Raw genomic sequence first — 27,647 nt, forward strand, 5'->3', positions numbered from 1 at the left:
AACACTGCACCCTTTTGTATATTATGCATTATGTGAGTACTGACCTAATTAGCTGACTAGATCGGATTCATTTGTACCGAGGCCAGATCTGAGAAATCGAGAATAACATACAGGGTATAAAACAGCATGACTGATCAACTTGGCCACAGCTGAAGAGAATAACCCAGCACTGTTGGTTTTTTTCCTTCCCTTTAGTGTCGTCCTCCGTTTCCGCAAGCTTTCCCACACGCTATTCGTATTTAACAGAATGTCTTATAATATAGATTATATTATATAAATAGAAAAGTCAATAGCATTTTTTTCTATTTTCTATGCATTTTATTGATTCTATGCTGAGATACTCTATTCTGTTTATACTGTGAGTCAATCCTGAGTCAGTATTACTGTGAGTTCAAAGAGGAGCGATACTCCAACTGCTCAAACACCCACTCGAATATGTACAAACAAGCGCACACACACACATAGAAGATAACACAAATATACTGTTCAAACTCCCACTCTATAAAATATCTCCATTATTTTTCCAAACTTCTTCCAAACACCAGCAATCTGCCATTATTCAGAGTTCTCACAAGTGATGGCATCCACGTGTGGTGAATTTTGGGGAATGATGGCCATAGATAAGAGGGTTTTTTCCTGAAATAGACTCTACCACAACAATAAACTGGCATGAAAATGGGTGTAGATGAAACATTTTTGTAGAGACACTAACAATCAGAATTTTAAACACCCAAAAAATAAGTACACATTTTAACTAGAACAACACTGCAGAATATTTAGTTGTACATCTAGCCTATATATATATATATATATATATATATTACTTGATACTATAACAAAACTCTGAATATATATTTTTTTAATTTGATGCAAATAACCCGACAAACATGACTTTGTTTCCAGGCAGACTAATAAAGAACCCTGCATGCTTGCACTCCCACAACTTGTGTGAAGTCAGCCAATCAGATTGGAACTTGCCAGTGCTTTCCAGTTTTTTGAGCAATATGTATCTGTCAGATGGTCAGTGAACAGACTGTGGGCGGTCTGAGGACATGCCGTCTGAAACTGAGACTAGTTGTGAGATACTGTATCTTGATGTAACTTATAGCTGCTTTCAAAAAGATTTTTCCTTATGAGTGGCCTTGATGTAGAAAAAAAGTCACTGTCAGTATGCAAACAATGTCAAAAGCCCTAATCCCACAGGATTAGTTTTATCAAGGGACCTTGTGTGATTTATAAATGACCCCCCCCCCCCCCCCCCCTTTACTGAATTTACTGACTTATCTCCCGGATATGATGTCAAGGCTAGGAAATGTATTGTCGTTATAGGTCTAGCTGTATCATATATCATATAATATCATACATGTCATCCATCCCCATCAAATCATTCTTTTTGTTTTCGCTCTTCTGATGGTTTTTAGCTTTCTCTTTTTGCAAATTGTACAGTTTTATGGTGTATAGCGATATGACCCAGCACCCAAAATACTCTCAAAACACTCCAATGTAGCCTCTTATTCATGGATAAAAGGCGCACAGGAAACAAAAACCTTGAAAAATTTTAAATGCGACCCTGCTAAATCACAGAGATGCTGATTCGCACAGGACCTCGGTGTTCAGCGAAATATGGTAGGTCATTTGCGGGGTAATTTTTACTTTACAAATTACAGACATGGCCGATTCGCATGGGATTAATATTCATTTTTAGATGAACTATCCCTTAACATTTATGGGAATTTTTCAGCCTTCACTCTGCATATTTAGTAGTTTTACCTTTCTGCAAATCTCATTTTCAGATTAGACATAAATCTGCTTTATGAACATCGGCTCCCGGTTAACGGTGCCACTCAAATCAGTATGTTTGTTGCTGACTCTGCTGTAGCTGTGGTGGGACTTAAGTGTGAATATGTCTGGAGCAAGAAATGGAACTGTCAATATTTCTGGTGCCCTGCAAAGAACTAACCTCTTCCACAACAAACACAGCAAGACTCCATCATTTATAAGCTCATTTCTCAAACAAACTGCCAACTTTTGCCCCAAATCACATTGCAAAACTACTTGAAGATCTCTCCACTGAGGAAGTGATGAGAGTACATCCCGACTATGACAAGCCTGATCTCATCTTAGATCTTGAGCACTAAAGTTACACACCGTTACTTTGGGTTTTTCCTCTAATTAAAGTGTAATTAGTGCAGGGCAGTGTGCTTTACAGGGGACCTTGTCTCCGTCACATTCACACTCCCCAAGGAATGCCGTTACCTCGTTAACGAGAAAAGGGTCTCGTCGACTGACTGCAAAGCAGTCATGTCCTAGTTTCTACCCTGAGCAGCATCACATTAACATTTAAAGTTACATTTAGCAGAATTCCTGGAATTACAATCCAGGCACTTTGCGACCGTGACTTTGACTGCCCAGAACATCCCAGACATTGTATTTTAAAAGAATGTACATGCTTTTCTTATTTTCTCGTCTCCTGACTATTTAAATGGCTTTAATAATTTAGTGTTCACCCTAATGCTGCAGTGAACGGGTTTCCCTCTGAATAAAGTGATTTATGTACAGGGTTATGAGGTGAAAATTCTTTTCTTGGATTTTGGCAGACATTATCCTAGCAGTGTCTCCCAATATTTTTGTCTTATGTATCCCCAAGTCTTACGTAGCCCTTCATCAAACCAAAAGAAGAAAAAAAGAAATTGGTAAATTTTTTTACTGCACTGGATATCAATAGGCCTATAGCATCATTAGTCAAGTGAAGACATGCACTACCTTTGCCTGTCTTGGTAACACTTTAAAATAAGGTCTCATTGGTAACATTTTATTTTACAGTGTCATTGTTACATAAACCGATCAGGCATAACATTATGACTTCCTAATATTGTGTTGGTCCCCCTTTTGCTGCCAAAACAGCCCTGTACAGTCGAGGCATGGACTCCACTAGACCCCTGATGCTGTGGTATCTGGCACCAAGATGTTAGCAGCTGATCTGTTAAGTCCTGTAAGTTGCAGGGTGGGGCCTCCATGGATCGGACTTGTTTGTTCAGCACATCCCACAGATTCTCAATTGGATTGATATCTGGGGAATTTGGAGGCCAAGTCAACACCGCAAACTCATTGTTGGGCTCCTCAAACCATTCCTCAACCATTTTTGCTTTGTGGCAGGGCACATTATCCTGCTGAAAGAGGACACAGCCACCAGGGAATACCGTTTCCATGAACGGGTGTACATGGTCTGCAATAATGCTTAGGTAGGTGGTACATGTCAAAGTAACATCCACATGGATGGCAGGACCCAAGTTTTCCCAGCATTGCCCAAAGCATTACACTGCCTCCGTCGGCTTGACTTCTTCCCATAGTGCATCCTGGTGCCATGTGTTCCCCAGGTAAGCAACGCACACCCACCCGGCCATCCACATGATGTAAAAGAAAACGTGATTCATCAGACCAGGCCACCTTCGTCAATCGCTCCATGGTCCAGTTCTGATGCTCACCTGCCCACTGTTGGCACTTTCGGCGGAGGACAGGCATGCGTACCCTGACTGGTCTGCAGCTATGCAGCCCCATACACAACAAACTGTGATGCACTGTGTATTCTGACACCCTTGAGCAATTTGAGTTACAGTAGCTCGTCTGTTTGATCAGACCACGCCGGCCTTTGCTCCCCAACGTGCATCAATGAGCCTTGGCCGCCCATGACCCAGTCGCCGGTTCACCACTGTTCTTTCATTGGACAACTTTTGATAGATACTGACCACTGCAGACTAGGAACACCCCACGAGAGCTGCAGTTTTGGAGATGCGGTCGTATAGTCATCACAAGTTGGCCCTTGTCAAACTCACTGAAATCCTTACACTTGCCCATTTTTCCTGCTTCAAACACATCAACTTTGAGGACAAAATGTTTACTTGATGCCTAATATATCCCACCCACTTACAAGTGCCATGATGAAGAGATAATCAGTGTTATTCATTTCACTTCACAATGTTATGCCTGATTGGTGTATGTTATGTGTAGTTACTATAGTAATAACTATACATTTTGCATAATTACATGCAACTAACCCGAAACCAAACCAAACCCTAATCCTAACCCTATAATAAGTACATGTAGTTACTTAATATTACTTCAGTACTTAAATGTATAATTACAGTGTAACAAAGACAACTTAAAAAAATTAACCGTCTCATTTGTTAACATTAATGTATTAATTAACATGAGCTAACAATGAGCAATACATTTGTTACAGTATTTATTAATCTTTGTTAATGTTAGTTAATAAAAGCCCAGCTGCGTTACCGATGTCTTTATATAGGCTAAATATATTCATATTAACAATTTATACACAGTTTGCTTTGCTTTCTTGCTTTATAAATTAATTGTAATTCATTCATGTAACTATACAAAAAGACTATACAAAATGTTTTTGAAAGAAGTCTATTATGCTCATCAAGGCTGCATTTATTTAGTCTAAATAATGGTAAAATAACGGTCTTCTATTTTAATATGTTTTAAAATGAAATTCATTCCTGTTATAGGGAAGCTGAATTTTGTCTTATTTGTGTCATATTTTTTTGGATTTTTTGATGAATCAAACACTCAATCAAATGTCTTTGCTGTCCTTTTTTTAAATCTATTTACTGCATCCTTGCTGAATAAAAAATAAAAAAGGTTACTGACCCTAAATAAATGAATGAACAAATTAAAAAACAAGCATAAAATTATTACATTAATTTAATTGTATATATATTATTCTATTTTAATTTGCAATTTAAAAAGAGCAATAACGAAATCTACCTTCTGCTGAAGAGTTGGTTGGGAATAGCTGCTCTATATTAAATGACCAGTCTGTCATAAATTCATATAAGCTGACAGAATTAAGTGTACAGAGCATCAACAAATGCCCTGAAAAAAGGTGCGCTATCATAGAACTGCATAAGTTCAACTAAAATTAGCATGTCTAGTCTTTCAGACCTTTTACTCACAAGCTTTATTACAAGAGTTGAATATTAGGAACGTAGAATACAATTTAACAACCATACAGATCAAAGAAAATGGTTGGCACTTCACTCCCACTGTGTGTTCACTGTAAAGGCCCAAGTCCCCAGAGTGAGAGAGGACATGTGTGGGCAGATGGATGCCTGTCCTAGCTTACATAAACTCAAAAGCAGCATTCTGGTGTGAAGAAGAGGGCTGCACATGGAGCACATTGCATTGATTTGTGCATGACCAGGTCACAGCAAGGGAGGATCAAACTCAGCTCAGCACAGAGAGTTCAGCGCAGAGGAGTTACCTAACCAGAACAAACATACCTTCACACAGACCTGTCTGCAGTGAATAGTGTGGGATGGCGTTCTTTTGAGTTAGACTTTTGAAATGCACAGCATTGGCAAACACTCAAGATCTATATCAGTTCTTTCAGGCACTTTGACCAGACGTGTTTAGTCAAAGTTCCTATAAAGTAATAGTTCACCCAAAAACGAAAACTTTATCTTTATATTACTTCATGTAATTCCAAACTGGCATCTGTTGAACAATAAGGTGAATTTTTTGAACATCATGGCCACTCGTTTGAATACAATGAAAGTGAAGATGGTCAATATTCAAAATGACAAAAAGTAACATTAAAAAAGTGGTTAAAATGACTTCCATATTATGTTTATGCTAAATCCTGAAACCTGTCCTGGCTCCCACTGGTGTTTTCATGAGAGTTTATGCAAGAAGTAGCAACTCATAAGTGAGTTCTTCTTTGGAGTCCAATCTGTTCAGTCAATCTGTTGATCAGTGTAAAATCCTTTCAGAACGGTTTAAGAATCATAAATCTTCGTTACATTGACTAAAATTCAAACGCATGCAAATGCAAAAAAAATCGCATTTTGCTGCATTTCAAAGCTCAAGTCTGGTGAACTCTGACCTGCGAATTCGTATCACGTGATGACATGTGACCAGTAGAAGATCTATCCACCTTTGTCCTGGTGAGCGAATTTACCCATGATTCATAGCGGGTTTGAACCGGAAGTCGGTTGTCCTTTTCCGGTTCAAAGCTTGTGTACGTTTGATACCTTGTAGCTTGCTATCTTGTTTGCTGTAAAAGCCGGTGTTTCTCCATGGATGAAGCACAAATGGACAAAAAACCGGGGGTGGATACACACCATGGATGTTTTAACAAGTCGTGACGACAGTACCGTAACAGTCCCTCATCCATCCCGTCTGACGGAGTGGCTAGATGACATGAAGCAATGGCCATTCATAAACACCTTAATCGGAATAAAAATGCCCAAACCGAATTAAATTGTAATCGGTTTAAGAGGGGTGGGATAACCCTTTTCATGAACCGATCAAATGAAAAATTTCACCATGTAAACGACCTGATCCGATTACTTTGTGTACTTCTGTGACGTGATATACAGCGTGCGCGCGCCTCCACAACTGAAGAGTGCGCGCCACACTCACATCAGGGCAGGCTTATGGTGACAAGAGAGGAAAGTTAATTTTTCGGAGGTATTAAACTTTTTATTTCGTAACAAGTTATGAACATAATGTTGGAATAATGACACAAACATAGCCTGGCTACACCATCTCATCTTGACAGCGTTTGTCCTAGGCTTCACTGCGCCTGACAGAAGAATACATTTTTCTGAGGTGATTCTTACACTTTACAACAAATAATAAATAGCTTTTATAAAACTGCATAAGTCCTGGTGGCCGTTGAGAGTTGCCATGGCAAAGGGGAACATTCAAGCTGCTGGAGAGGACGTGTCGACATTTCTCGGTTTCTCGTAAGTTATATAAAATAGTAACTTACTGCATGTCCGCCCACAGAAAAATAAATAAATATAAAAAATACCAACACAGAACTATTGAACTTATTCGAATCAAAGTAATGTTGCCTTCTCTGTCGATATCATGGTACGCTAGTAGAGGTTAGCCGCTGAACAGGAAACACAATACCGGAAAGCGGAAGTAGGCCAGCACCCATTGGTTGCTGGAGAAACAGGCGGATACGTCATGGCGTGATCTCTTGGCTGAATTAAAATAGCGATATTTGCAGTAAAGTCAAGACGCTGTAGAGCGTCATATCATGTCCGTTGCAGTGTACGAAGAAATTATGACAGAACTTTCAACTATTCCTTTAAGGCAAGCCAGTCAACTCAGTAGTAGGACTGCAGCTATCAATTCTTTTTGTAATCGATTAATCTAGCACTTAATCGATCGATTAATCGATTAATCGGATTAAAAAAAAATCTGTTTTTAAACAACCAAAACAAATAATGCATAACGAAAATGAAGAGGAAAAGCAATTTAATTTATTAATATGCACAACAGGTTTCATGCTGTAATCTAGCCCTGACATCAAAGTAAAAATCTTTTATGTAGATTTCTACACCTGCAGCATTTACCATTAGGCTACTAACAAATAATATATAATTTCTGGGGTGAGCCTATTTGCTATGGTAACCTAGCAACCTGTGTCAGTGTGTGTGTGTGTGTGTGTGTGTGCGCGCGCGCGTGTGTGTGTGTGTGTGTGTGTGTGTGTGTGTGTGTGTGTGTGTGTGTGAGGCTTCATTGCAGTTTGGTACGGCATTCATTTTCAATAGAGCGCTGCATTTGGCTTGCATCACTTGCATAGCGGTGCATTTTAGGTGAAGCATCCGTTCGAAAAATTGCGTCACAACATCGCGTCCTGGTGTATACAGTGAATGCTGAAATTATTGTTGCGTGGCTACATAAAAGTTTAAGCATATGTGATGCATTGCCACGATTGGTCTGACTGGCGCGAAAGAGAGGAGGGTGCATGCGTGTGTGTGTGTTACTGATTTTCTACTATTAAAGTTGGAATTTTTCCAACAAATGCAAAAAGTGCATTTCTTTGTGATTTTAAAATACTTGAAGGAAACGGTTCACTTTCAGCAGTTATTCTGTGGGGCAGATTTATGTTTGTTGTACATCAGATACAGATACATTAACACAGTAGACCTACATTACATTTATTTGGATGCATTAATGAGAGAGTGATTGTGTGTGTGAATTACTCATACCGTCTCTATTCATTATAAAGCTTTGGTTTGTAATTACTTCAAAGGTATTCAAATGTATGCCTATAACGGTTGAGTTTCTAAGCTACTTTAGTGACTTTACTTTAGTCACAGGACAGCGTTGACACTGCGTTTCTGCGCTGCTCTCCGAGCGCGATCTTCACGCGAAAAGAGGTCTGCCTTCAGGGCGCGCGCTCGTTGTCAAAGACGCGACACGGCTCGGCTCTATGACACCGAAAAAAGCTGAGCACTGAACGGATACGTTTTCCGTATTGTTGTTTTTGAATAGTGCACAATCGCTTCAATGTTCAAACTGGCGAGGCTTTAAAAGCATTTACTTTATGAGCACGAAAGTGAAAGCGATCTGGCTTTGGGGCTTGCGCGCGCCGTGTGTGTGTGTGTGTGGCAGCTATGAGAACGGTAATCAACTTACATAAACTGTGTAAAACATGCAGTTACTATAGTGATTCTGGGCATCTAGAATCTAAACTAAAATCAAAATGTATCACGCGCTATGGTGTGTTTCCTGAACATTGAACAGCGGTCCGTGTGAATCAGATCCCTGCGCGTATAGTGCGCGTCATAGGAATTTAACGAGGCTTCGAGGCAGAATTTTTGCCTCGAGGAATTTTTGTAATCGAGTTAATCGAGTAACTCGATGAATCGTTTCAGCCCTACTCAGTAGCCATCTTGGTAACATCTTTGCATGTCCCAGTGAAACAGGACATTCAACAAGAAAAAGATAGGATGGGATATGATTTTATCAAATGGGAATTAGCTGTTACATACCAAAAGGGAGCCAGACTCATAAGCAAAAGTTTCACAAACGTTACTTTAGTCATTAACCACCAGTCTTAAGATCTTACAATAATCTCCCCTGAAAAGATCTACACGTCTGATCACGTCAGCAAAACAATTGGAAGACATCAATGAAACATCATCCACATCATTCGATATGTTTGCTTCTTGCATCATTTGATAACTTCCTTTCTGAAATGAAAGGAAGTCTTTAAGTGTGCTGCAGTAATGGAGTGCGAGATATAAGGCCGGGGCCGGCCGGATGTGGCTGCAGAGAATGGATGGAGTCAGCGAGGCAGTGGGAGGTGGCGAGACAGAGGCATTTAAGGCAGAGATTCATCTGTGCTGCAGCATGCCTTGGGATTGAAATGGAAGTTAAATGTAATTGTTTTCTAGCTACATTGATCCCTTTGTTTTCATTTGGCTGCCTGGCTGTGGGAGGACAGCAGAAAAAGACAAAGAAAAGATAGAAAGAGAGAGAGAGAGAGAGAGCGAGAGAGAGAGAGAGAGAGAGAGAGAGAGAGCTACAAAATAGATGGACGGGGGTGGGGGGGCCTTGTAATGATGCGTAGAGGCAGGTGAGATGGGTGGTATATGTGTGGGGGACCCAGGAGACTCTTCCCTCCCAGTGTAAAGTGTTCTCATTTCTCCGCTTAACATGGTTAATGAGGACAATTTCCCTAAAGAAGGCCCATATCCAACATATCACATCCATCTCAAAGAGCTGCACCTGGGTGCATGAACAAACACACTCTCACGCACATTAAACATGTAATTAAAAAGATATTGTACTGCACTCTGTGATCTATCTCTGTGATTTAAAAATGCCCAGATGATAATTTTGCACATGCATAAAAGACTCTACAGTAGAAGCTTTTGTAAATCCGAGCTCATACGCCCCTAGTCTGGTGTCCACACAGGCAGTGAGTAGGCTGGAGGCAGTGAGACTGAAATTTAGTTTAAAAGGCGCTCACAGTAGCTCTGTTTCACAACCAAGTAAGCTGCCCTGCTGTCAACTGTCTAAAAAGGCAGGGTGCTCCTGGGCAGCATCCTGACTGAAATGGAAATAGCTGCTTAAAGTAGTTCAGCTATAGCTTTTGGGAAAAAGGTAGTAAGCAATACTACAAGCAAATAATAAAACGTAGTCACCTCCATAAAAGCAATTTTAATAGCCTGGCAAATTACAATGATATATATGCTATTTTTAAATGATACTATATACTGTACACTGTTCAAAAGCTGGGATCAGTAAGATTTTTTTAAATAGTATTCAAATATAAATTCGTTTCTATGTAAATACATTTTAAAATGTAATTTATTCCTTTGATGGAAGTGCTGAATTTTGCATTAATCCATGAATCCAGTCTTCAGTGCCACATGATTCTTCAGAAATCACAGTAATATGCTGATTTAGTGCTCAAAAACATTATTTTATTATTATCAACAATGTTGAAAAAAGTTGTGCTGCTTAATATTTTTGTGGAAGCGTGATAATTTGTTTCAGGATTGTTTGATGAATAGTAACAACAACAGCAAGTTTTCTGAAAATGTAAACTTTTTTTTACTGCTGCTTTTGATCAATTTAATAATAATAATAATAAAAAAAAAACATTGGAACGGTAGTGTATGTATTTAATTCTACATATAAAAAGGGATATTATTACATTTTAAAACTACTGACAAAATATTACAATATCTTTTTGTGTTTCAGTACAAAAATAAAGTATTCTTATCCAAATCTGTAAATCTGCATTTTTGCAGCTATAGTTAAGCTATAGTTAGTTTTAGTTTTTGTAACCTGTCTTCCCTAGTGAAAAAAAACTTACCAAAATGCATTTAAAATAAGTTTATTTATATATACTACAAATCCATTAACATATTTACTGACATATCGCTTGGGACTTACTGATATGAATATTATAATTAAAATAGTACTTCTTTATTGCACAGTGCACAGGAGACTTGACATACAATTGCTATCAATGTGATACTATAACAAGTATAATAATACATGGCACACGCAAATATTTTATACTACATTAATGTAAACTGTAAATTCTTATGTTGCTGCAGGTTTTTGCCTCCAAAAGGATTCCCTAAATTTTGGGCAATGGGAGTGTGTTTATGCTGGTTTTTGAGTCCTGCGACTCGCTGCAGCTGGAGAGGTTCTGTAGCCTTTCGGGCAAACTGAGTCACTCCTCATTCTGGAATAACAACATCAGAGCAAAGGCACACACACTGAGAACTGTCTCTCTCTGTGAGCAGTTGCTGTAGTGTGTCAAAAGCAATGGGTTGTGGCTACCTGGGTCTACCCTGTTCCTTGTTAAATGATGCATGCACCCCTACAATATCTGTCTGCGTATGTGTCTGAGCTAGTGTATATGTGTGTGCCGGTGTTTGTCTGGAGGCAAGATCCAAGAAAAAGTAAACCAAAGGGAGGGTGAGGACTCTGAGGAAAACTGGAGTGTGTATAGAAAAAGTTACAATTCAAACAGAATACGGAATGCTGGCATTCTAGTTATTGGAACATCCAACAATGTTCTGTTAAATAAAGCATGCACTTCCACAGTGGAAACGACAGAGGACATACATCCTGTCAGATGCATACAGGACATGCTAATGAATAAATAGCATACCTAATGCCACTCTGGCTGCTGAGGCATCATAGTTGATCCAGAAGGAGACCCAGGACAGGATGGTGATCAGGATTGAGGGCATGTAGGTCTGCAGGATGAAGTAGCCGATGTTTCTTTTTAACTTGAAGCTCAAAGATAGTCGAGGGTAGGCACCTGTTAAAAAAATGAGAAAGATAGTTAAAGAGAACGAAAAGAAAGAGAAGCAAAGACTGCAAGGAAAAGTAAATAGGGTGACACAAGAGAGAGAGAGAGAGAGAGAGAGAGAGAGAGAAGATGGATATTTATTTCAAAGAGCTTTGGAGCAATTCTTTACATTTTACATCAGCAGCATTGGCAGCACGGGTAGCTTTTGTTGCTATGGCAACAAGCAAGCGTGGACAAAAAAAAAATCTGTGATTTGTTGTAGCTTAGCCTTGAGCACAAACACCACAGTGTGGAAGGAGACAAAAAAAGAGAATGAAATAGTGAGTAAATGTTAAATGTTAAAGCCCCTTATGAAATCAAAACTCGACTATTATGGCTTGTAGTTCAAGTCTATTAGTTCTGAAGCCGTCTAGAATTGAGAAAAAAAAAGAAAAACATTATTGACTCATGCACTACACACATTTTTGTCCAATCAAATGCTCTCTAACTAGTGAATGTACTGCCCCCTGCTACAGAATGATATACTGTCCAAACATCCCATCTCAAACAAAAATATGCCAACGCAGAATTTACTTTAAGAGGCAATATTCACCCCATGGAATTGATCTTAATCAGCATTTTTAATAAGGACATATTTATTCTAACTACATAATATGTAGGTAATTTCTGTACAGCACTTTGGTCAACCAAGGTTGTTTTAAATGTGCTCTATAAATATAATAAACTTGAAACTTGATATAAAATGTACGGTCATATTTTTATGTCAAATACTTTCATATTCAATTCGATTCATACTTAAAATAATGTCAGATAAATATATAACACAAACCATCTTTTACACTTACAGATTCAATTTAAATCAACAAATAGAAAATAAAAACATCACACAAAGGCAATTTTGCCCTCATATTTAGAATTCCAGGAGAAAACTAAAGTATTTTTGTAATATTCAGTGGCATTTTTGGCCCAATCCCCAAGCCAGGACAGGAACATGTGCTTGCCAAGAGATTTACCGTCACATTTACAATTGACAAAATCCGGTCATTTCAATAGGAATCCAGACTATCAAGAATTTTCCCTACGCAGATTTCGCAACGTGAAGCTCACAGAAAGCTGCTTGGTTTGAAAGTAACTCCTGTGTGAGCTGAGCTTTAATACATTGCTACACTATTGACAATAGTCAATGGACCTCAGTTATTTATGGAGGTGAAAAAAAATGCAACTAACAAGCATTCAGCCTAGATACACATACACACACAAACATACACACAACCTATGAATAAATCACACATCCTACACACATATAACACAACCTACAGATTGCACATTATGCAACCTGTACTCACATCACGGTCAATAAAAACATGTAACCTACGAGATGAACTTGCGCTACCTACACACTTCAGACTAATTACTTATGTGATTTGGGTGGAAAGGTTTTGTGAGGTATTAGATATGTACAAACACCAACACCTATGTAACATTCCCCTATCTTCTATTGGTCAGAGAAACAGGTAGTCCCGCCCCTAAACTCACACTGCTGGTTAATGTTACTGTGTTAAGTTGGATATGTTAAAGGGTTAGTTCACTCAAAAATGATCACTCTTTCATAATTTACTCACTTTCATGTTGTTCCAAACCCATAGGAACTCTGTTCAACTTTGGAACACAAATCAAGATATTTTTAATGAAAAGTCTATTCACCCAAAACTCAGACCATATAAAACATTCATAAAGAGATCGTCAAATAAATCCATATGAATCGAGCATTTTAATTCAAGTCTACTGAAAACACACAATCGCTTTAAATAATGAACAGATTTAATTTAGGCTTTTATTCACATATACATGAACGTATATACACGATATGCTCAAGCATGCTTGCTTTACGTGTGAGAACCAATGAGGTCCATTCTCGCATTTCACGCCAGCATTTTTGAGCTTCAACAAGAACCAAGGAAGTTTGTTCTCGTGCGTCAAGCAAGTACGGTTGAGCTTGATCAATGTTTATAAAAGTCTAAATTAAATCTATTCATTATATAAAGTGATCGTGCTCTTCAGAAGACTTCGATTAAACCTTTCAATTCATATGGATTTATTTCACGATCCACGTTTTGACCCATCAAGGGTTATGGTAAAAACACTTTAAATCCAGGGACAGAGATCTCTCCAATTTCGTTAAAATATCTTCATTTGTTGTTTTGTAGATGCACGAAAGCCTTATGGATTTTTTTGGGTGAACTATCCCTTTAAGAGTTATTGTTACAGTGTTTGGGCTAGGTTGGGCTCTACTATACCCAATTTTCACCCAAAGTGGGGTTTTTTCCAAGTAGAAAAAGCTCATCATGGCATCAGCAATATAGTCACATCCACCTCAATCCCAACTTCACGATTCCCATAATCCTTTTCACTATGTGCAGAAGATAGCCAGTCTCTTTCTGTGTATCATTAATTCAGGGTGGGGAATAATCATTACAGCGCTGCCTCTATGAATGCCTCAGTTTTAGAAGAGAATAATTTATGCAATGGGTCTTCTACCTCATGAATATGTGATGGTTTGTATCAAGTGGCTGTTTTTTCCCTCTCTGACTCCATCTCTCAACCCCCCCCCCCCCCCCTTCCATCTCTGTTCTTCTCTTTAGAAGCTTGAGGAAATAGAGTGGTAATTGCTCCTTCATTATTACTGGTCTGTTCTATCATGAGGAAGAAAGATATCTGATGCACAGGCCCCAATTAGGCAGCTTTTCAAATAAGCGGTACATGGGAATATCTATCTCGTGAGAGCCAGTGCAGAAAACAGGACAACCAGAAAAACGTAACAAAAAAAAGAAAGAAGTAAAACTGTTGTGTTCATCAATTTTCTGTGCCGTAAATCCACTTGATTAAAAACATTCATCTTGATCAGAGCTTAAATTTTTTTACGAACACCGTTATTCTAGACTAACGGCGTGTTTTATGCAGATAGACTTCTTGGAACCTTGCACAAGCCTATATCTCAGATCTAAGCTATACACTTTCTCAGAGGCGTAATTACATGACTAGAAAATTACACTCTTAAAACAACACAATTCACTATTTCAGTATTTAATCAATTATATTGTTATTGACTATGTAACAAGAATTATAACAAACGATTCGGGCGGCCCTTTACTGACTATCCTGATGCAAACAAGTATTCTGAAACCTGCCTTGCACAAATAATAAAAAGTAAGTGCTAGCAAACAGTTCTAAGATTCATAGCCACGTTTTCCGGCACAATAAAATGCCTGGCAGGATGCAGAGGAGTAGATACATTGAGTTCACTTTTTGGATTCAGGTTATGTTGTAGACATTTTACGCAATATTTTAAGCACAAGAGAATCAACTTACTGTAATAATATAAAGATGCAGCTCACAGCTTTGTAATGCTCAAAAAATCTATCTGCATCTTAAGGGGTTATGACCTCAAGGTTGCATATATAGGGTCATGCAGCTTCAAAGATGCTGAAAAAAGCTTGCTGAATAAGCACGACAAAAATTGAAGTCTGGTGCAAAAAAAAGAAAATTACATGGAATTTCAAACAAAGTGTTTTTAATCTTGCTGGTTATACCTACAACCTGTCTTTCTACTTTACCTGTGGAAAAGACAACATTTCTGGACACAAGTTTGTAGTCCACAATGGAGAACTGTGGGAGCTCGATACGTGCCACACCCGTAACTGCGTTTTCTCCTCCTTTCCAGTAAAATTCGATGTCATCTGTTGTGTATCCATCTGCAGGAAAAACATAAATCAATTTGGTCAAAAAGTAAAATATAAATGACTGGCCCAAAGTAAATCTCAGATCACAAATCATGTTTTAGTGAGAGATTTACAGAGCTTAATTATATTATATTATATTATATTATATTATATTATATTATATTATATTATATTATATTATATTATATTATATTATATTATATTATATTATATTATACATAACATTATATATTATTTTTATACATAGCCCATTAACAATTTTGGTCCCTTTCCTTCATCTCACTAATCACAGCAACCCTGTCCAAATTATGTTGAATAAACAATATTTGTTCTTTTTTTCCCTCATTTACAATTATAAGGATGCAGTCCCTGGAAATAGCATTTCTTTTCCATAATTGGTATGTGTAACATATGCTGGAAAAAAAAAAAGACAGCGCAAGTGCATTGTTAGCATAATCATGCATATGAGCATCTGTTTTGTGTGGGGAGCTGTTAGGGGTCAGACTTCCCACTGTGACACAGACCGCTCCATTTCATACCAGTCTTGCTGTGTTTGTAAAACATAATGAGCTAGGTGGTTTTATTAGCGTGCCTTAAGCACTGAGTACACTTAAAAGTTTGGTTATTACTAAAGTTAAAGTTTGGTTACTACCAAGCTGAATAACCAGACGTTAAAGAAGTGATTGTTCAGAGAGAATTGATTGTTTAAATGCAATTTAAGGAGAATAAATGCTTCTGTCAACAGAAGTTTACAAACAATCACAGGTGTCATGCAAGATTCAAGAGTCGAAAATCCTACTATATAGGCTGATCATTTGTCTTAATCATAAAAATAAGTAATAATGATAAAACAATATTTCCTTTTTTTGTTTTCAGTTAGTCTGCCAATTGATTTACAAGGTAAGCTAAAATTTCATTTTGCATTCATTTCAAAATAAACCTGCTAAAATAACATATTCAGCAAAAACTACACACTCATATTAAAAAGGTTTAATTTTCAGCTACACTATGTTTAAATTTGGCTTACATTGCATTCAAGGTACACATTTTACATTTTGTCAGTTCTTGCTTTCCCTGGGAATTAAACCCATGACCTTGACATTGTCAGCGCCACGCTCTATTGTTTGAGCTACAGGAAAGCTAAGTTTGGGGTCAGTAAGATTTTTGTATTAAATGAATACTTTTATTCAGCAAGGCGGCATTCGATTGATCAAGTGACAGTAAAGTCATTTATAATGTTGCCAAAAAAAAAAAAAAAAAATTTATGTTCTGTTCTTTTGAACTTCTTTCTATTTATTAAAGAATCCCAAAAAAATGTATTAGCGGCACAAATATTTTCAACACGTGTTTCTTCAGCAAATCAGCATATTAGAATGATTTCTGAAGGGTCATGTGACACTGAAGAGTAATGGAATAACAGCTGCTTAGCTTTGCCATCACAGGAATAAATGACATGTTAAAATATATTACAAAAAGAAAGCAGTTATTTTTACTTGTAACAATATTTCACAATAGACCTGTTTTACTGTATTTTTGATCAAATAAATGCCTTGATGAGCAGAAGAGACTTCTTTAATAAACATTAAAAAATGACCCCAACCTTTTAAACGGTAGAGTATATGGTATAATGGATATGGTCATACAATATTTTCTATTCAAAACCTAAAAGGAAGTTGAATTGTCAAAGGGTAAATATTTATTACTATAACTTTATGCACTACAGCAGAAAGATACAACATTATAATCAGTAATCCTGTACATTTAATGTTATTTTTTAATATTAATGACTATGCTGGCTTACCAGTGAGAAAAGCACAAAACTAGCACTGACTAACTAGTATAAACCAGCATGGTAATGTATGCTGGTCTTTGCAGCAGGGTGTGTGTAAATGAGTGAGGAGAGAGAACACTTACAACTCTCTATCTCCAGAGTGCAGTTCTGTTCATCTAATGGATACCTTCTCAGATCCATCATGCAAGCAGCAGTGGTGGTGATTCTAGAAACACAGAAACACACACACACACAGGTCACAGAAAAATCGAAGCCACAATTCTATACATTCAGGAGCTCACAGAGCTCTTCTACGGTGATATATAGCATGTAACACTCTCGCTAAACCACAATGAAAAACTTTTGTGTATCTCTTCGTAAACAGGATGCGCAAGATGGAACAAATTAAAATATGGCTCCTCCTGCCCTTCAAAAGGCTTTTGAACCAAATATAGCACAGAGCATGCATATGCATCAGTGGACACAAACAAATAGTGCAGATCTGAATATATGAAAATGCGGTTTTGTCCCATAAAAGTGGCTACTGATTAGTGGTAAACTCAAGGAAAGCCCAGGTCTCATCTAACCCTTATTCATCGTGTTACTTTGCTACAAGTGTGAGCTTAGACTAAAATGACAAATGTTCTTTGTGAGTCAATATCAATGAACATTTTAAGTGAGTTTTGGTTTCTCATCCAGGTAACAATTCCATCCAGGTATTGATTTAACTTCCTGGTAACAATTGAAATAAGCATATCATATGTGGAAGATCATGTTCAAATCCTTCTAATCTTATCTGGATAAATGCAGGGCTGTGGTAGGCTGTACAACCAAGGGGGTCTCACTAAGGTACTCTATGGCAGGGGGTTTCATTTCTTTTATTGGTCCCACTTTATATTAGGTGGCCTTAACGACGATATACTTATATAAAAAAATAAGCACAATGTACTTATTATGTTCATAATATTGTATTGCAAAACTATTGGCTGATATTGAGGTGGGATACGGGTAAAGTTAGGGACAGGTGGGTGGTATGGGTAAGTTTAAGGGTAAGGTTAGGGGTAAGGGAAGTGTCAACAGTCTAATTATAAATGTAAATACAGAAATTAATTACATGCAGGTAATTTTTAAAATGTATGTACAATGTAAAAACATGTATGTACACAATAAGTGTATTGTATCAAATGATTATTTTCAATATCAAATGTTAGTACATAGTAGTTAAGGCCACCTAATATAAAGTTTTATTAATTTTTGTCCCAGGCTTTGTAAATTTAAGCTATGGCCCTGGAAATGCATCATTACTTAAGGTAAGAGGCGGACAGAAGTTAATTATTTTTACTTTCTACTTAAGTACATTTTTCAAGTGTCTGTACTTTTCAGTGTTTTTCTTGAGAAAATGTTTACTTCACAACATTCCAAAGCATTATGTCGTACTTTTTACTGCACTACATTTCAAAAATTATGTTTTTGTACATTAAAAATGTAATACTTTCTTACTTGTACTCAAGTAAAGCTTTGAATTAATTCTATTTGAGTAAAAGTAAGAAAGTATTACATGTTTAATGTAATTAAGTACTAAATGATATTCAATATGAAACATGGTGCAGTAAAAAGTACAATATTTTGTTTTGGAATGTTGTGACGTAAAAGTTTTCCAAAGAAGAACACTGATCCTGTACATAAAATTACTAGTTTAAAGTACATAAAATTACTAAAATTTGAAAAATAAAATTACTTGGAAAATAAAAAATTCAATTTGATTGTTTACTCATTTTTATTCCTCCAGTAAAGCATCCCAACAACATACTAAAGCAGATATTACACTTTTTTGTCTGTTTTATTGCATGCTCTTCCTCGATTTAGATTTAAGGATCACCACAAATAAGAATTTTGACATATGAGCATATAACATTGCTTTAGAGTGGGTTGTTACTATGTTTCAGAGGTCCTTCCTTCCTAGAGCGGGTAAATTAAAGAGGAAACTCAGTGTCTTCATTCCATCTTTAATGAGAGCACACACATAAATGCCTTACCATAAATATGCAAGCTCTTCTTTCTTTAATGGCACCCAGCTCAGGCAAACAAATAAAAGCCCTCCATCTACACTATCGCTTCGTCAAAAAGCCAGGGAACTCCCTAGATGAACTGTAAAATGATGTTCAATGGATAGCTGATGTTACATTCGAGCGCAAGGAGATGAATCACAAAAGGATGGAAATGGTTCAATAAACTTTATAAGCAAAAACCATTCATTAGCATATGGCTGCATTAGTCCACGGGATCTCATTTGGAACGAAATGAAAAGCTAAATTAGGCTACGGTAACTGGCTCATAGTGCACTCCAGCTGGTACAGAGGATGAAGGCATACCCATGCACTTCCGCTTTGGGAACGAGCAAAGCAGCTCACCAGACTCTGATAACACTGAAGGGTTTTAACAAGATAAAGGCACACATTAGCACTTATGCAATTTAGTAGGCGAGTGCACTGACCAAAAAAAGGGCACGCTCTCACAATCTGTTTGTTGGTTGAAGCTACGTATTGTCATACCCTTTCCCTCAATAGTTAAAACGTCAAATACAAACAAAGTATGTGATTTTTTTTTTTTGAATGACCATTTTGGATAACATTTTGTATTAATTGATACACATTAATTAATAAATAATACACACAAAACCCCATCGATTCGCTTCAGAAGGCCTACATTAACACCCTTGTGCCGTGTGGAGTAAGTTAATGATGGATGGATGTGCTTTTTTGAGCTTCAAACTCGTGGGCTCCTTTCACTGTCATTATAAAGCTTGGAAGCATCAGGATATTGATTCATATAACTCCGATTGTGTTCATCAGAAAGAAGAAAGTCATATAAACCTAGGGTGGCTTGAGGGTGAGTAAATCATGGGATCATTTTCCTTTTAAAGTGAAATAGTAAAGTTAGTTTAACTTCCCATGGCACTTTGAAGAAAAAAATTCTGTCAAACTGATAAGGCTCCAGGTATAAAATGCATATCCTCTGTAAACAAGTAATTGTTAACTAGGTTATTACTTTATTGCAGTTATGTTATCAACCAACATTGCATGTGTGGAAGATAGGTAAGATACCAAAAAAAAAAAAAAACATGTTGCAAAAATAAACAAACAAATAAATAAATAAATACATCTCACGAAGGACGTCTAAAACAGTTCACAATTCAGCCCCCCACCCCATGTTCAAACCAAAACGATGCCCTTGCACAGTTATAGGCAAGGCTTAGTGGTTCCTGGTTGTCCCCCATCCTGTTTTTGGCCCTGGTTAAGTGATCAGTTAGTTCTCACCTTAATCCATAAAGAACTGTGCCATCTGGATGCAAGCGGATCATGCGGTTCTTCACTGTGACACCATGGACGAAAGACTTCTTGTCGTTTAGGAAATACGTGTCAGGAACCCAGAGTTGGTCAGCTACCCGGTTGTCTAGAGTAAGATTGAGAGGGATTCCAGTATATGCTAACCGCTTGTCCCTCCAATACTGCTGGAAATACATGGTCAATGTGTAGTCCTGTAGGAAAGTGAAAGAGAAACATTAGCAGTTCATTTTATCAAACAAAATTATAATAAAAAGCATCAACAGCATTTAGCCGTAGTATTTAAATAGCAATTTGTTCACTAAGTGTGCATAGAAAGAAGAGAACAAAAGTGTTCACAATAGTACTTAATAATTGTGACCCTGGAACAGAAACCAGTCATAAGTCGCACAGGTATTTGTGGCAATTGCCAACAATACATTGTATGGGTCAAAATTATCGATTTTTCTTTTATGCCAAAATACATTTTCAAATAGTTGTATCTCAGCCAAATATTGTCCTATCCTAACAAATACATACATCAATGGAAAGCTTATTTATTCAGATTTCAGATGATATATAAATCTCAATTTCAAAAATTTACCCCTAATGACTGGTTTTGTGGTCCAGGGTCACAATTGTGTTTTTTATTTTTATTTCTACACTCTAAAAAAAAAAAAAGGTTAAAAATGGCACCAAAAATGGTTCTTGGTAATCATAGGGGAACCTTTTTTAAGTGCTATATAGCACCAATTTTGGTTCTTCAGAGGTTCTTCACCAGTTCTTTGACTAAGGTGCTATATAGCACCGCTACCATATTAAGAACATGTTAAGATAAGTTTGCTATATAGCACCAAAAGTGCTTCCTCTATGATTACGACGAAGAACCATTTTTGGTGCCATATAGAACCTTTTTTTTTTAGAGTGTATGATTGTGTATCATGACATTTACTTTTACATTTATTCATTTTGCAGACGCTTTTATCCAAAGCGACTTACAAATGAGGAATACAGGAAGCGATTCATCGTGAAGAGGCAAATAAATGCAAAAAGTGCTCAAAATACAAAATTTCAGACATTTCTTAGCGTAGCACAAGCTAGAATAGGGAGGTTGCTCAAAATACATAAAACTTGCTCAAAAAGTTTTCAAAACTTGCTCAAAATACATAAAACAGTATTTGCTCCAAAATACATAAAACAATATATCATGTCAAATATTGTGTCTTTGTGCATTTCATGTGGCACTAGGTCACCAAAAATAAAAGCAATTACCTTCTTTTTTTTTTTTTACAATAAATTGTGAGGATACACATGATCTATTTAAGACCGTGTGATCATAAATGACAAAATTACTCCTTCAAAGTGACCATCATATGTACCCTTAGCTAACATCCTTGTAAAAAGGCCTTTTGAGAAAGCATTCAGCTGCTCACTTTTGTTCTGGAATGACCCTTCTAGTTGTGTCCCCTTCTCATAGTGTCCATAAAGGACGTAAAAATGCTGTTCGGAATTCACCCTAGATTTGGGAACAGCGCTCACACACTCAGTTTTTTTTCCCTGAAGGGTCAAAATTGTCAAGGTCAGAAATAGAAATCTAAAGGCTGTGGCCTTCAGCAAATAGATTTTCTGTTGTCTGAGTAATATTTATAGAAACGTCAAAAGTTGGATTGAAAACAAGCTGCCTTCGGCCTCCATCTTTCAAGTCTGTCTGCCACGAAGATGCTGCGTGGCCATCTCTGCGAGGCAGTCTGGTCTGCGCTGCACGGACTATGGATTTCCATTACCATTGCCATATAGTCTCCATAGTCCACTCGACATCAGCTCGTAGAGCTATACTATATGACCTCAACGACTCACAGTATAGAAATTCAATCAAACTAAAGCATTGGCATGATAGGCCTTATTTGGGCCGCCTCAGAAACTCAATGAATTTTAAAAGGGCTGAAATCACAAAATTTATGGACCTTATTTGTCCCCTGGGCCAGAGTTGAACCTGGTTGAAATCCAGTAGGAAGCACGGATGTGTGTGTGTGTGTACTATGTGTGTCTGCCATTAGGTACTCATGGGTAAAACAAAGGCCTGCCATGCTGTCCACCACAATGTGCACAACCTGTTGATGTAATAAGAAGTAATTCACTTAGAAACATATGTTAGAACGGGTTTCGGTCCCTGGGGCTGACTTCAGACTGTGCCAGCAGATTTGTGAAAGCAGAGGCTGTGCAAGAGAGCGTGTAAACTGAGTTCATTAGCTAACGAGATGAGGGGGGACGACATGACAGGGACACCTTCTTTATGATTACTAATGTCTGTGATTCCCTCTCTCTCTCAGACTTCCATTCTTTCCACCCCTATTCTTCCTGCATCTTATTCTCCTCCTTTCTCCCTTCATCTCTTTCTGTAAGGCTTTTGTTTTAATTAATCCCCTAAATGACACTGATGGATACAAATCTTTCTCACAATACATTATACCCCTACATTACCAAAAGTAATACTAATCCTAATTAGAATTAAAAATGCTTCATACCCCAGTCAATGTTGGGTGGTAGCAACACAGTAGTGAAGATTTAAAGGGATAGTTGGCCGAAAAATGAAAATCCTGTCATCATTTACTCATCATTTGAACCTGTATGACTTTCTTTCTTCTTTTGAAACTCAAAATAAAGATTTTGTTTTGTTGAAAACAAGATTTGTTTTCTTGGCTATGCAACGAGTCAATGTTCAAAAATAATAATCAAAATTGTGTGTGTGTGTTCTGCAGAAGAAAGAGGGTTGGACAGCAATAGGGTATGTAAATGAAGACAGAATTTTCATTTTGGGTTGAAAAGTAATATAAGTAGCAACAAACAATATAAGTTTATATACACCAAATATTTTGGGGTCATTAATATATTCCCCCTTTTACTCAGCAAAGACGCATTAAATTGACAGCAAAAACTTTTACATTGTTACAAAATATTGCTGTTCTTTTGTACTTTCTATTTATCAAAGATTTGTGTGGAAAAAAGTATCATGGTTACCGCAAAAATATTAATCTGCAAAAGTCTCCAAAACAATTCTTGAGCTCCAAATCAGCATATTAGAATGATTTCTGAAGGATCATGTGACACTGAAGACTGGAGTAAAGACGCTAAAATTCAGCTTTGCCATCACAAGAATAAATACAATTTTAAAACATTAAAACAGTAAACAGTTATATTAAACTTTAATAATATTTCACATTATTACAGTTTTTATTTCAACTTGGTGAGCAGAAGTGACTTCCTTCAAAAAAATCATACCGACACCAAACTTTTGAAGGTAGTGTAACTAAAATAAAAAATAATAATAATAAATATATATAGATATTTTTTTTGACTATTTCTTTTACAAGCCCAAATTTGCCAAATAGCTTGTGTAGCTAGCCAGAATATATTAGCTCATTTTTCTATAAAATAGCTGGAGTCACAAACTCAAAGGCTTTATAGTAGAAACTCACACGTCACTTTCCTCAATGACTCAAGATAGCAACAACTCCTTAACGTGAAAGCGTAACGTGAACCGACAACAGAATAAACATCACAGGGGATATTTATACATAGATGTATTGAACACCCGACCGTGATTAACTAATGAGATGCCATAGAAACAAACGAGAACTAATACAGACATGACAGAAACTGAACTAAACAGAACATAACCGTGACAGCTGGTAGCTTCACTTACTATATTTTCTGTTATGTTTTCTGCACAGTTTTACCAACAGTATACAAATGTACCTAGTAAATTGTATATCTCGCTGGAGAGGATGTAGAGGATACTCATCTCTCAAATACCTGTGTATAGGGCCATTTGTGTCTGGTAATGTTTTCTTAACTACCGGTATTTTCAATACAATATCATCAACACCATTGCACAGAGACACTTCCATCACAGACATAATGTTTAGTTATGAATGATTATATATAATAATGTACTGTATCACACAGTACATTAGTCTAACATGATCCAGATAAAGCAGCAAAGCCAGAAGTGCTCTGAAAACTGTAAAAAAACCAGTGTTATTTTCGTGCATATTTAATAATGGAGTAAACAGATGCAGTCGTGCCAGCTGAGCGAATTTGATACTTTTGATATCTGGGGAACTGTGCTGCTGTGGTCACACAAAAGTAAAGGCATCAATCATTCATTACTAGGCAAAATGTTATAGTAGTACATTCAAGCTGCAAGTAAAAAAACAGCTCAAAATAAAGTCATCTTAAGATGCTGCTCGCTACATCTCAGGGTATGACTCCTCAGTAAATCATTGTTGTTGTTCTCCACTGAGAGGGATTCCCTCATGATAAAGTGACACCACGTGCTGACATATACACTACTTCCCCTGTCCCACAGATAAAAATAACAGATGAAAAGCAAGAGAAACAAACAGAGAGACATTATTTCAAATCTGAAACTGACAATCTATTAATGTAGGGGCTGATATCAACCGCAAGGGAACTCACAACAGAACGGAGACATACTCCTGCTAGATTCAGATTACAGTTACAAGGCTGGAAATTTCATTTATTATAAATGTATCTTATTTTATATAATAATAAGTTAACTTATAAGTGGAAATGGGTCAAAGACGAGACGTCACCAAATTAAATTTAATATACATAAAAAAACATGCAAGTAAAGTGCCTACTTTAATATTTCAAATAAATTTTGTGAACATAACTTGTCATTTTTATATATTTTGGTATTTAAACAACCAGGGGACTTTTGTCCTGAAAATGCAGTTTGTAAGAGATCATTCAGTGTAACAATTTTAGCATCTTATTTATATTGAGGAATGTTTATCACTGACAAATATGTTAAACTTAAAAATATTCATAATCTAATGCATTTTTGTATCGTTTAATTCGCATTATTGATAAATTTGATGTCCTACTTTTGTCAAACAAAACAAAAAGTATTCACAAATATAGCCGCAAGGAGTAATTTTTTGGACCAGAGCAAGTCAGAAACAAAGTGACAAGCTAAGCAAACATGGCAAGGAGCATCAGAACAGTAGCACAAAATGCTTATTATATTTCAACATCTGCTTCTGCTGTCATTTACTCAGGAATATTATTACAATTTTATTATATAGATTAATACTAAAAACATTACAATTATGGAACAATGGCAATATTATCTCCCTTTTTGGCAAAATATCATTCAGAGTAACAAACCATGTTCATTCAGCGTAATGGATATATTTGAGTAAAAATGAAACAATTTTCTTATTCTGACCTGTGGTTAATAAATCATATATAAAAGAATATGAGATCATATTGTTGCATGTATGCCTTTTTGTGTTATCCGTGACCCTGTTTTTACTATGTTCTGATTAGTTAATTTGGTTCCACCAGTGTTCGCGCTGACAAATGGGTAAAATCTAGTGGTTTGAAGGATATTACCAAAAGTATACATAATTATTATTATCAATATATACAATCTGAAGTGACTTATAGAAACTATTACTTTTCACCATATTTACACCCTACATAGTATTTGAAAATATGGACGTTTGTGAAGAGGAGGATCAATCATAGAAAAGGAAAGAAAAATCCTGTCAATAAATGAGACCCTCTGGGAGGCTGAGGTGATCGTGTCATCAGATGGGTGAGGAGTGTGTGCTCTCAAAGACAAGCTTTCAAGAATGCCAGTCAGAGAGCATTTACGTCAACTTACCAACACCACGTCTACTGGGAATATCAGAATAACAGCAATAAGAGAGATTCCTCTGTGCACTGTGTATATGTCAGCATGAAAACTGCACTGATCCGTAGTGGGGGTTGCTTGCTCGATGTGATAAATAGAAAAGATTAAAATATTTTTTGTGTGTATAAATAAGCAAACAAAAGTTACATTTAAAGATGAAGTGTGTGTTTTTTTTCTATCTATATTAAATCACTTTCTCCTATCCTATCCTAAATCCTTCTAATATTGAGTGGAGACCATTTGAGTAAATCATACATAATACCATAATACCAAATATGCACAAAAATGTATTGTTAGCTGTATTGTAAGCTGTAAGAGGCAAGAGATTAGTTTTAGAGGCATTCTGATAAACTACATCTGCATAATAAAAAATAAACGGTAATATAAGTTGCAAATCCAGTTTTTTTCAGAATGTTAAATGTAAAAATGTTTTAGATCGATACAATACACTGGTTCCAAATGTAATCTTACGAAATATATAGTCAAAGTGAGGTTTAAAATCAAGTTTGGGATCCAGCCATAAGCCAAAATATTTCATTTGATCTACTCGGTGCAAGTACATGCCATCAATACACATTATTGTTAGATTTTAATTTAAACATACACTTTGTATCAAAGATCGTGGTATGAGATTTACCTTTATTAAGTAATACATTATTAGAATAGAGCCAATCTTGAAGAGCATTCAAATCTGAATGGAGTACATTTTGAATTTGAGAAAAGTGAGATTTTAAAGTGTAAATGACAGTATTGTCTGCATAAAGATGAGCAGAAGAGTGCAAAATAACTAAGGGAAGATCATTAATAGAAAATAGAAAAAAGAAGAGGACCCAATGTTGAGCCCTGTGGTACGCCTCATTCTTGAATAAACAAATCAGATAATTTCCCTTGAATAACAACACATTGTTTTCTCTTATGAAAATAAGAGGTAAACCACAATAAAGAATTGAGAAAAACTGCATACAGCTTCTTAAGATCAATAAAAATAGCCCCTGTAATATCACCATCTAATGTAGAAAATCCATCGTTAGTAAATTTTAGAAGAGCACTAGTTGTGATCAAATATAACACAAAGGATTGATATAGGTCAATCATTTTGTAGAATTAAAAGCATACAACAATTCATGAATGAATATAATGAGTCGGTTCTTTTTAGTGCTTACTGCTTACACTTAACAGGAAACCTAAATCAGTGTAGGTACATATACCAGTTAAAGATACACATTATGTGTTTTGTGACCCCTGCTGGCAAAATGAGTCGCAATGAGCAAATTATCAAAAATGAGTTATTGTTATTGTTTCACGTTCTCTAAAAAACCTTCAAATCTGACAAAAAATGAATGAGCTACACTTGTTTGAAGTCGATAGAGCCAGCAAAGTCAAGTTTTCTGAAGGTTCCAAAACAAAATCACCTAGCAACCATACCTTAACATCCCTGGTAATAACACCAATTACACATCAGATGTTTTTCCCCAACAGTTAA

At 36.6% G+C, this 27,647-nt stretch overlaps 1 protein-coding gene across 4 annotated transcripts in view; it reads right to left on the reverse strand.

The window, feature by feature from the left end:
• gabrb3 (gamma-aminobutyric acid type A receptor subunit beta3) overlaps positions 1-27,647 on the reverse strand; it is a gene marked incomplete at its 5' end in the record, with an annotated part of 94,656 nt that overhangs the window by 13,869 nt on the left and 53,140 nt on the right. For all 4 annotated transcript variants that reach the window (XM_079840547.1, XM_079840546.1, XM_079840545.1 and 1 more), the window contains 4 exons: positions 11,462-11,614; positions 15,220-15,357; positions 17,260-17,342; positions 20,434-20,654. In XM_079840547.1, the coding sequence (XP_079696673.1) occupies positions 11,462-11,614; positions 15,220-15,357; positions 17,260-17,342; positions 20,434-20,654 (595 nt within the window). The remainder of the gene's footprint in view (positions 1-11,461; positions 11,615-15,219; positions 15,358-17,259; positions 17,343-20,433; positions 20,655-27,647) is intronic.

This window comes from Gobio gobio, assembly GCF_949357685.1.
Source record: "Gobio gobio genome assembly, chromosome: 17".
Classification (NCBI taxonomy): Eukaryota; Metazoa; Chordata; class Actinopteri; order Cypriniformes; family Gobionidae; genus Gobio; species Gobio gobio.